At 34.8% G+C, this 12,294-nt stretch overlaps 1 protein-coding gene across 4 annotated transcripts in view; it reads left to right on the forward strand.

Moving 5' to 3' along the window:
- Positions 1–12,294, forward strand: part of RAB3GAP1 (RAB3 GTPase activating protein catalytic subunit 1) — a 110,953-nt gene that overhangs the window by 16,509 nt on the left and 82,150 nt on the right. For all 4 annotated transcript variants that reach the window (XM_007098833.2, XM_042994330.1, XM_042994328.1 and 1 more), the window contains 2 exons: positions 5,538–5,670; positions 9,603–9,681. In XM_007098833.2, coding sequence (XP_007098895.1) covers positions 5,538–5,670; positions 9,603–9,681 — 212 coding nt within the window. The remainder of the gene's footprint in view (positions 1–5,537; positions 5,671–9,602; positions 9,682–12,294) is intronic.

Here is a 12,294-nt window from a genome sequence, read left to right on the forward strand (position 1 = left end):
GACATTTGCATTATTTCTACTTCTTGGCTATTATGAGTAATGCTTCTATGAACCTTCATGTATAAGTTTTTGTGTGGATGTGTGTTATTTCTTCTGGGTATATATCTAGGAATATAATTGTTGGTTCATATAGTAACTTCATTTTTAATCTTTTGAGGAACTGCCTGATTGTGCTGCATCATTTTACATTTGTATTTGTCCTGATCTCTCTACATCCTCACCAACACTTGTTATCTTTTTGATTATAGACATCCTAGTGTATGTGAAATTATATCTCATTGTTATTTTGATTTGCATTTGCCTAATGGCTGTTGATATTAAACATCTTCTCATGTTCTTATTGGCTATTTGTATATCTTCTTTAGGGAAATGTCTATTCAGATCCTTTGCCCATTTTTAAATTGGATCATTTGTCTTTTTATTATTTAGTGTAAATGTTGCTTATACATTTTGGCTACAAATCCCTTATGAGATACATAATTTGCCAGTATTTTCTCCTGTTCTTCTGTATTGTTGTGGGCTTTCTTTTCACTTTCTTGATGGTGTCTTTAGTTTTTGCTCTTATATTTAGATATGCAGTCCATTTTGACTGTTCATGTCTAGTCTAAGGAAAGGATCCAATTTCATTTGTTTTTGTTTTTGCATGTAGATATCCAGTTGTGCCAGCACAGATGATTTTTTAATGCTTGTATTTTAATATTGTGTATCGTCAAAAGGATTTCTTATACCAGTGGATGAAAGCTTTAATTTCTAGCTCTATACCAAGTGTTTTCCTATGTTGACTACATATTGGAACATTTGAAAAATTCTAGTGTCTAGGCTACAACCTCAGAGATTCCGATTTAATTGGTCTATTGTGGAACCTAGTTATCAGTATATTTTTTAAGCCTCTTCAGTGGTTATAAAATGTAATTAGCTTGAGAACCATTGCTTTATCCTCCTCAAAAAAAGAAATGGAAAAAAATTCACTGTTTTTTAATGCTTCACTGTATTTTTGTCCTTTTCAATAATGTGTTGCATTTGGCAGAAGAAACAGTTTTTAGTTTGTTAAATAAAAAAAAATTTATTTTAGGATGTTTATTTATTTTTGAGAGAGACAGAGCACAAGTAGGGGAGGGGCAGAAAGAGAGGGAGACACAGAATCCAAAGCAGGCTCCAGGCTCTGAGCTGTCAGTACAGTGCCTGATATGGGGCTCAAACTCCACAGACTGTGACATACTGACCTGAGCCAAAGTCACATGCTTAACCCATTGAGCCATCCAGGCAGGGGCCCCTGGTTACTTACCCTTTCTCTTATTGATATGATGTATCATATTGATTGATTTGCTAATATTGAACCACCTTGGCATTCTGGGAATAAATCCTACTGGGTTGTGTTGAATGATTTTTTTTTAATGTATTGTTGGATTCAGTTTAGTAGTATTTTTTTATTGAGGATTTTGCATCTGTGTTCTTCAGGGATATTGCCATGTAGTCCTCTTCTTTTGTGGTGTCTTTATCTGGGTTTGGTATCAGGATAATGCTGGCCTGATAGAATGAAATTTTCCTTTCTTTTCTATATTTAAAAAACATTTTTTTAACGTTTATTTTTTGAGAGAGAGACAGAGGGTGAGCGGGGGGAGGGGCAGAGAGGGAGACACAGAATCTGAAGCAGGCTCCAGGCTCTGAGCTGTCAGCACAGAGCCCCATGCAGGGCTTGAACCCACAAACAGTGAAGTCATGACCTGAGCTGAAGTTGGACACTTAACCAACTGAGCCACCCAGGCACCCTTCCTTTGCTATGTTTTGAAGTAGTTTGAGAAGAATAGGCATTAACTCTTCATTAAATGTTTGGTAGAATTTGGCTATGAAGCTATCTGGTCCTGGACTTGTGTTTGTTGGGAGTTTTTTGATTACTGATTCAGGTTCTTTGCTGGTTTTCGGTCTGTGCAAATTTTTCAGTTTTGGTAGTTTATATGTTTCTAGGAATTTACCCATTTCCTCTGGATTGTCCAGTTTGTTGGCATATAGCTTTTCAAAATATTCACTTACAATTGTTTGTATTTCTGTGATTTTTTTTTTATTTCCCCTCTCTCATTTGTGACTTTATTTATTTGAATCCTTTCTCTTTTTTAATGATTGGTTTCACAGAATGAGCTCCTGGTTTCACTGATCTGTTCCAGTGTGTGTGTGTGTGTGTGTGTGTGTGTGTGTGTGTGTGTGTGTGTGTGTGTGTGTGTGTGTGTGTTTAGGTTTCTATATCATTTATTTCTGCTCTAATCTTTATTATTTCCTTTCCTCTACTGGTTTTAGGGTTTGTTTATTCTTTTTATAAAAGCTCCTTTTTGTGTAAAGTCATGTTGTTTATTTGAGATTTTTCTTCTTGAGGTAAGCCTGTTAGATTAAATTTCCCTCTTAGAACAGCTTTTGGTATGTCCCAAAGGTTTTGAACATTGTGTTTTCCTTTTTCCTTGTTTTTTATTTCTTCTTTCATTTCCTGGTTGACTCATTCATTGTTTAGTAGCATGTATTTATCCTCCATGTATTTGTGCTCTTTCTAGTTTTTTTTCTTGTGGTTGACTCCTAGTTTCATAGTGTTGTTAGAAAAGATGCATGGTATGACTTCAGTCTTTTTGAATTTGTTGAGGCTTGTTTTGTGGCCCAATATGTGATCTGTTCTGGAGAATGTTCCATGTGCATTTAAAAAGAAGGTGTATTCTGTTGTTTTAGGATGGAATGTCCTGAATATATCTGTTAAATCCATCTGGTCCATTGTCATTCAATGCTCTTGTTTTCTTGTTGATTTTATGTTTAGATGATATTTCCATTAATGTCACTGGGGTGTTAAAGTCCCCTACTACTACTATATTATTATTGATTAGTTCCTTTATGTTTGTTATTAACTATTTTATATATTTGGGTGCTCCTCATTTTCTTAATTTTTAATTTTATTGTTAAATGCCTTTTGTGTATTGTACTGTCAAAGGAATCTTTGCCTATCTCAATGTTGTAAAGACAGCTCTGCTTTTCTCCATGAGAATATCTTTTTATTCCAGGGCCATTTGTTGAAAAGATCATTCTTTCCCTACTAAATTGCAGTAGCTCCTCTGTTGTAAAATGAAGTATAAATGGGAATCTATTTTTGGACTCTTAAGTTTTATTGAACTATTTGTCTTTATGGTAGTACTATACCATCTTAATTACTATAGCAAAGTAAATCTTAAAATCAGCTGGTATATTTTCCATCAAAATTATTTTAGGTATTTTAGGTCCTTTGGATTTCATATTACTTTTAGAATCAGCTTGTCAATTTCTACAAAATACCTGCTGGGATTTTAATTAGGATTATATTGAATATATAGATTTGAGGAGAATGACATCTTACTGCTGTTGCGTCTTCCAATCCATGTACATTTAGCTCTATTTAGGTCTTTAATCCCTCTTATCAATGTTTTGAAGCGTTCTTAGGTAGAGTTCTTGCTATTTTTCATTAAGTGTATTCCTAGAGAATTGATTTGTTTTTGATGTTGTAAGAGTGGTATTTAAAAAAAATTCATCCCCCAGGTGTTTACTGCATGTATATAAAAATACAGATGCAGTCTGTTAAGTGTCTGACTTTTGATTTGGGCTCAGGTTGTGGATCTCATGGTTCGTGGGATCAAGCCCCATGTTAGGCTCTGCACTGACAGCACAGAGCCTGCTTGGGATTCTCTTCCCCACCTCTTCTCTGCCTCTTCCCTGCTCTCTCTCAAAATAAATAAATATACTTCAAAAAAATACAGATGGTTTTTGGGGTGCGTGGGTGGCTCAGTTGGTTAAGTGTCCAACTCTTGATGTCAGCTCAAGTCTTGATCTCAGGGTCATGAGTTCAGGCTCTGTGTTGGGCTCCATGCCCAGCGTGGAGCCTACCTAAAAAAATACAGATGGTTTTTGTATATTGATTTTGAATTCCACAACATTATAAACTCACCAGTTAGTTTTAGTAGTTTGTAGGTTGCTTTGACTATTCTAGGTACATGTCAGATCATTGTGAATGCAGACAGTTTTATTTCCTTCTAGTCTACATGCTTATTTATTTTTATTGTCTGATTGGTGCCCTCAGAGGTTGTTTTTGATGAATCACTAGATTAATATTGGACTAAAGTTGTCATTTCTGAGTGTAATCATAAATATACACCATACTTAAATTTGTTATTAAAGGACTGTATCATAATGGAAATGAAGGAGGCAGGTTACAATGTTGTTTTTCAATTGAACTAATTATCTTAAAAAGTTTATTTGGCAGACAGAACCTAGATACCTCCTCTTTAATGAATACAACCAAATCCTTCTTGAACTGGCTATTCATAAGGTTTCCAGTGGTACCCAGAATCCAGAGTAGGGTCAGATAATGTTTCTTTATATCATTTAAAAAGAATGTTTCACCTTTTTTGCAAGCTTAACAAATAGGCTTACCTCTCGTTTCCTGGGCTTCTTCCTTGTCTGTACGTTTAGACTTAACTGCGTTATAGTGGGCGTTCCTCATAGTACACCATATTCTTACGTATATCATTATAATGCTTATTACAGTTTGAGAATTTTGGTATCAGCCATAGATGTCTTAATTTAATACAGGTTAACCACACTTTAGAGAAACTTAACATATAAAAAGTATAGTTTCTGATATGTACCATACAAGTGATTTTTCTCTTAATATAAAAAGATTGCTATTTAATATATTTACATAATAAGATACCTTTGAGACATTTAAAATACGATTTAACTCAATTCAGAATTATGAATACTTTGCCAGCAACAAATATAAAACACTTGAGTATTATACATAAGGTATGGTTGTGAAAACACTTTTTATAAAAACTCAGTAATGAACAAAATCATTCCTTACATATTTTATATCTAATTTGGGACTGTCTGTGGTTGGCAAATTGCTGGGTTGGTATTTTCTGCCTCATAGTGGTGCTATGTTGTAATGACTATATACCTCTCCAGTGGAAAGAATAACTATGGGAGATTCAGGGCCCATGGGGAAAATTCTTTTTTATGATTATGTTGCATAAGTGAGGGGACTCTTTGGGACTTTTAATTAAAATGTTTTCCAGTCAAGGAGTTGCAGTTGAAATGAAAATATTTGAATACCAAAGCTTGATAAAGATGCTTGCAAAAACATGCTAAGTAAGTGCTACAAATGTCATGTCACTTAAATTGAGTCTACAAACTGCTTTTTTTATTAAGCTATTTCTGATGTCTAATAATGTGGTGCACTATATAGTGATGTTATTGGATTTGAGATTTTTAGAATAAAAGTATATTTTATTGCCTTGTATTTTTTCTAAATTTTAAAATTGATAAAATTTAATCATTTTTAGCTAAATGTAACCAGATTCTGCTAATGGTAGGAATTTTTTTTGTATGTTAGAGGCATGGAATTTACTGTATATTATTTTATATATTTATCTCAAAAATTATTTCAAAATTTTAATTTTGCATGTCACTTGATAGTTGATATTCTAAGGGAATTTTCTTTTTAAAAATGGGTATTTTTCCATTGTTAAATATAGGGTGTATTTACTTCTGGCACATGGGAAGAGAAATCAGATGAAATTTCCTTCGCTGATTTCAAGTTCTCAGTCACTCATCATTATCTTGTACAAGACTCCACTGACAAAGAAGGAAAGGATGAAGTATTGGAAGGTAAGTTGTTACTAATTATCTTTATTTTATTTTATTTTAGTTTTATTAATGTTTGTTTAAGAGAGAGAGAGTGTGAGCGTGTAGGGGTGGGGCAGAGAGAGGGGGAGAGAGAGAATCCCAAGCAAGCTCTGTGCTGTCATTGCAGAGCCCAATATAGTGCTCGATCCCATGAACCATGAGATTATGACCTGCCCCAAAATCAGGAGTCAGGCATTTAACCCAACTGAGCCACCCAGGTGCCCTGTGTTACTAGTTATTTTTAAACTAATGACTGTAAGAGTGATTATAATTTTGAATTATGAATTTAGTTCTCTTCATTAAGTACTGTCCTCTGTGGGCGCCTGGGTGGCTCATTTGGTTAAGCATATGACTCTGGATTTCAGCTCAGGTTATGATCTCACGGTTCGTGGGTTCAAGCCCTGCGTGGGGCTCTGCACTGGCAGTGCAGAGCCTGCTTGTGATTCTCTCTCCCTCTCTCTCTGACCCTCCCCTTCTCTCTCTCTCATTCAAGATAAATATATAAACTTAAAAAAATATATATATAAAGTAGTATCTCTGGAGATGTTTTACCTATGCAGAGTTGTTTCACCACATCTGAAACAGAGTATGATCTTTTTTGTTTTATTTTCAGAGTATGATCTTTTTAGAGGAATTTTTATAGCATCATTCATTTCAAAGTTAATTAGATTAGCAAATATTTATTGAGTGCCTAACATGTTCTAGGTACTTTGCTAAGCTCAGTTGAATCCACAGTTATAAGAAATTTACGTTCCAATAGGGGAGATGAGGTCACAGCAGTAGGAGGTAGAAAGTGGTAAGTTCAGTCCCAGAGCACAGATAAAGTTCTTTAAACTTCTGCTGAAGTTTAGAGGAGATGTGGTCAGGTCTAATTGAGAGAGATCAGAGAAGGTGTAATGGAGAATTAAACCTGGATTTGAAGGATTTAAGAATAAAATTACTCTGGGGCACCTGGGTGGCTCAGTTGGTTGAGCACCCGACTTCGGCTCAGGTCATGTTCTCACAGGTCATGAGTTCGAGCCCCATGTCAGGCTCTGTGCTTACAGCTTGCAGCCTGGAGCCTGCTTTGGATTCTGTGCCTCCCTCTCTGTCTGCCCCAACCCACTCGCATTCTGTCTCTGTCTCTCTCAAAAATAAATAAATATTAAAAAAATAAAATTACTCATTTGTCAGGATAGTGTTTTGGATATACCCCATAATTTGTCAGATCAAGTGGATTAAAATTCTGGCTTTTCTTCTTACTAGTTACTTGACCTTTCTAAGTCTGAATTATCTCACTTGAAAAGCAAAGTAATACCACCCAGCAGATTAATGGGAAGGTTTAATGAGATAGTGTATATGAGCACCTATATCAGGACCTCACCCATGCTAGGTACTCAGTAAATAGTGCTTATGGTTGGTAATAGGTCACATTGCTCAAATCTCCGTAAATGGTGCTTGTAGTTTATAGGTCAAATCATCCAAAATCTCTGTCCTGAGATAGAATGGTATATAATAGTGAGTGAGCAAGGTGTTAAAACAGTATTAATTTTGCAGCTTTCAGTCAGATGCCCTTCTTAACTCACTCAAAAAATAAATACACAGAATGTGTGTTTAAATTTTTCAGGGCAATTGAAGGCATCATGCTAAGTGAAATAAGTCAGACAGAGAAAGACATTTATTATATGTTCTCTCTTATATGTAGAATCTAAAAAACAAAAACAAGAACAAAAACAAAACTCACCAACCTCATAGTTAAAGAGAACAGATTGGTGGTTCCCAGAGATGGAGGTGGGGGGGGGGGGTGGGCAACATGGATGAAGAGGGTCAAAAGGTACACTCGTGGTTATAAGTAAGTCCTAGGAATGTAATTAATGTATAGCATGGCAACTATAGTTAATAGTACTGTATTGCATATTTGAAAGTTACTCAGAGAGTAAATCTTAAAAATTCTATGACAAGAAAATGTTTTTTAACTGGTGACAGATGTTGACTAGATTTATGTTGATCGTTTTGCAGTGTATACATTTACCAAGTTGTTATGTCATACACATGAAACTAAGATAATGTTATATGTCAATTATACTTCAACTGAAAAAAATAAATTAAGAAAAAAAGTTTTTCTGGTCAATACAGATATTATTTGTAAGTATAGGCCTGAAATATTTGTGCCTTTTCTTGTATAGGAATAAAATTATATTACCTTTATTATTGGCATTCTTAGAAACAAAACAAGTAGATAGCATCCACATTCAGATTTGTAAACTAGGGCAGATCACACTGACTATATATACACATAATTAAGACAATTTATACAGTAAAATAATTAAACCAGAATATGAATAAGTGTACTTGAGGAGGAAGGGGAAGAGGGAAATATATGCAGCTGGTGGGAAGTCTGATAATAGCCCAGAAAGTTCCAGTTCCAACATTTTGCTCATTAATGAAGCAAACTGTTAAAGGGAGAGAAATCTTAAGTGCTATTAATTTGAGGAACATCAAGAAGAAGCTGTTAAAATAAGGAGGCTTAGAATCAGTGTTTTTTGGTTTTTTTTTTTTTTAATGTTTATTTGTTTTGAGAGAGAGGGACAGAGAGAGAGTGTGGGATGGGGAAGGGTAGAGAGAAAGGGAGAGAGAAAATCTCAAGTAGGCTCCATGCTGTCAGTGCAGAGCCCAACATGGGACTCGGTCTCACAACCCATGAGATCATGACCTGAGCCGAAATCAAGAGTTAGACTCTCAACCGATTGAGATACCCAGGAGCCTCAGAATCCGTGTTTCTGAGATGAACTGTGGTCTGAGAGAAGATGAATGGATTTTAGTTAAGTCATTATTGTTGTATGTATGTATATGTACATATGTATATATGTATGATGCAGTTTGAATTTGGTTGTGATTGAAGCTGTACCTAGTGGTAGAAGTTACAAGTAAACCATCAATTCATTTAATTTGGAGATACACATTTAAAACTATATTTTCGGAGGTCAGAAGATTTGAGCACTGATAGTTTATTTTGTTGGAGTTGTTTGTTGGCTTTAGTTAAAGCATCAAATCATTAGTGTTCTCCTATATACTCTTTTTTAAAAGGTAATTAAACATAAATTTGCTAAGGAATTATGACTATACAACAAAGGAAATGTTATAAATATTTTTTATGCTTTGAGTTTATTATGCATTTATAAATGAATAAGGATGATATACGTGAGTATCTTATTATAAGTTACAAGTGCTTAAAGATACATGGGTTATAAGTGGGAACCTGGTTAATGGTTTTATAAGAACACTTAAGATGGCCAGAGGCCAGCAAAGGCTGGCCATAGGAGGTGGTAAGGAAGTGACAGGACTGTAAGTAGTTTTGAAGAAAAGTAGAGACAAGGGCAGACCAAGAAGAAGAGATAAAACATGGCTTTCTAGTAAGGCTGAGGAACTGTTTGAGTCATGACATAGAAGAAAGGAAAATATTATAAACATGGGAACAATACTTAGAAGCTGGCTTTTTAGAAATAAAAGACATTGAGAGAGAGACATCTTTATTATATTTTATTTTTTTTTAATGTTTATTCATTTTTTAGAGGAAAAACAGAGCGCGAGTCAGGGAAGGTCAGAGAGAGAGAGAGGGAGACACAGAAACCAAAGCAGGCTCCAGGCTCTGAGCTATCAGCAGAATCCAATGCAGGGCTCAAACTCATAAACCATGAGATCATGACCTGAGCTGAAGTCGGATGCTTAACCAACTGAGCCACCCAGGCCCCCATGAGAAGGACACCTTTTTCACCCCAAATCTTAGAGATAGCCCTAGATATAAATCTTTAAGCAATTGCATAACTATATGGACTAGCAAGACGTGTTATGTAATACGATTTTTTTAAATCATGTTACAAAATTTTGCCTTAGAATGAACATACTAATTTTTTCATTATGAAATGTTTTTGTAGATGTTATTCCACAGTCTATGCAAGATTTGTTGTGTATGAATAATGACTTTCCTCCGAGAGCACATTGCCTGGTAAGATGGTAAGTATACATTTTACTCAGGTAACTTTTAGTGTGTGTGTTGGGAGACCCCAAGACCTCCCCCAGGTTCAGTGATTTGTCAGGAGGATGAATAGAACTCAGCCCGAGGTTACACTTACTATGATTTATTATGCTAACAATATCAATCTAGAGAAAAGGTGCCTGAGGCAAAGTTGGAGGAAGTGTTTGAATCCTTTCCTGATGGGAGTTACTCAGGATATACTTAAATTCCCTTAACAATAAGTTGTAACAACACATATGAAACATCTACCAACGAAGGTTGTTAGCGGCTCAGCTTTCAGGGTTTGTATTTGGGGGCTGGCACCTTCTGACCGGTACATAACAAAATTTCAGATTCCCAGAAGAAAAGCTGGTGTTCAACATAAACCACATTGTGTAGTTTAAGCACAGTAACTCTTATTGAAGAGTTTTTTGAGAACCTTCTCCAAATCCAAATTCCTAGGTGCCTGCCAAAGGTCAGCCTTGCAAGCAGGCCATTCTAAGGATAGTAGTCACAGGCCTGCTGTTTATTCTTTTCTGCAGTTTGTTTCATTATCTAGGGTAGAGCCTAACTATAATTCTGATGACTAGCATGAAACATTTACTTACTGTAGAAAACTTAATGTGTATTGTTGGAAATTAAATTGAAATAAAATGTTGATCTCAGTTACATGATAACATCATAACTCATCATATCTAAATTATAAATGTGATGGATTAATATAAGAGGTACATCACACTTAAAAGGTCTTTATCTCATTTTGGTAGGGGTGGTATTGAAGCATACCACTACCAAAATGTCTCAAGTATGAGTGTATGGTCAAGAAAGGACACCTAGGTAAAATACATTTATATACTGGTTTTATGTTAGTCTGTTGGTATGAGTTGGTCTCTTGATTTTTTATTGAAGAATTTCAATAAAGGGGAAAATGATAATTTCTTTGCTTCTTTTTTTCTTCATTTCAGTGTGATTACTATAGCAAGTAGACTATGTAGCTTGCTTAAAAAAAAAAAAGAAAACTAATTGCAAATGCAAATAAACTGTATATTGTTTCATAAATATGCCTGTCATTTTAGTGTGAACTTTTAAAAACTGAATTTAAACAAGTATAAGAGGAATTTAATAAATTGCCATTTAATGTAATCAATCCAGATTCTCTTCGGATCTTTTAAAATGTGAATATATACATTTAAAATGGCAAAAGACCGGAAGGCAGCATGGTGTCATAGAACATGATTTTGCATGTACTCACTCATTCACCTCATTTACCATTAATTGAACACCTACTGTTTGGGCAGACAGTGAATGAGACATACTTATGTTGAATTTCTAGCTCAAGTACTTATTTTCAGTTTTGGGCAATTTTTCTGAGTTGGTTTCTATGTTCATAAAGACAGAGTAATAAATAATATGTACCTTTAAGAATAATTGTGATGATTTAGTAAGATAGTGGTACATAATGTGTTTATCAAAATTTGAATGCTGTTATAAAATCTCTGTTCAACCTTTTTTTTTTTTTTTTTTTTGCTTCTAGATAGACATGTATTTTGAGGGAGCAGTGTATAACCCATACACTTTGACAACTGGTCCCCCCCAATTCATGTCCATTCCATAGGCAAAATATATTCATTCTGATCAACTGTTTAATATTTATTTCCCAAAATTGTGTTTGACACATATTTTTTAGTTTAAAAATAGTTATTGAATGAGTGAGTGAAATCTTTCTATGTATTAATGCAGTACATGTTAGTGATCTATTTCTTTTTATATATTAATGAAAATCTCTTGTTAGCTTTTTTAACCTTTACATTTACTTTAAAAAATTTTTAGTTAAAATTAGTATATAGTTAAATTAACCTTTTTTTGATGAATAGTTCATTGAACTTCAACACATATGTATAGGGTTTTGTTTGTTTTAAATGTGTATTTATTTATTTTGAGAGAGATAGGGACAGCACAAGCAGGGAAGGGGCAGAGAGACAGAGAGACAGAGAGACAGGGCAGTGTCAGCACAGAGCCTGACATGGGGCTTGATCTCATGAACTATGAGATCATGACCTGAGCCCAAACTAAGTTAGATGCTTACCCAACCCAGTCACACACATGTTCCTATGTATAGGTTTCTTAAAACTACCGCCACAATCAGAATATAGAACAGTTCTGTAACTTCCCAAAAAGCTCTTCTTGTCCATTATAATTTCCTGCAATCACTGATATATTTTTAGTTTTGATAGTTTTTTCCTTTTAAGAATGTCATAGAGATGGAATTATGTAGTAACTATTTGAGACTAGTTTCTTTTACTCAACATAATGCTTTTGAGATCCTTTGAAGTAATTCTGTATCAATAGTTTGTTCCTTTTTATTGCTGAGCAGTATTCTGTTGTCTGGATATATACTGGTTTGTTTATTCATTCACTCCTTGAATGACATTAGGGTTGTTTTTAGGTTTGGGCATTTATATTTATTATTTTTAAAGTTTATTTTTGAGAGAGAGAGAGAGAGAAAGAGTTTGTGAGCAGGGGAGGGGCAGAGAGAGAGGGAGAGAGAGAATCCCAAGCAAGCTTCCTGCTGTCAGCACAGATCCCAGTGTGGGGCCCGATCTCACGAATTG

This window comes from Panthera tigris, chromosome C1 (assembly GCF_018350195.1).
Source record: "Panthera tigris isolate Pti1 chromosome C1, P.tigris_Pti1_mat1.1, whole genome shotgun sequence".
NCBI lineage: Eukaryota > Metazoa > Chordata > Mammalia > Carnivora > Felidae > Panthera > Panthera tigris.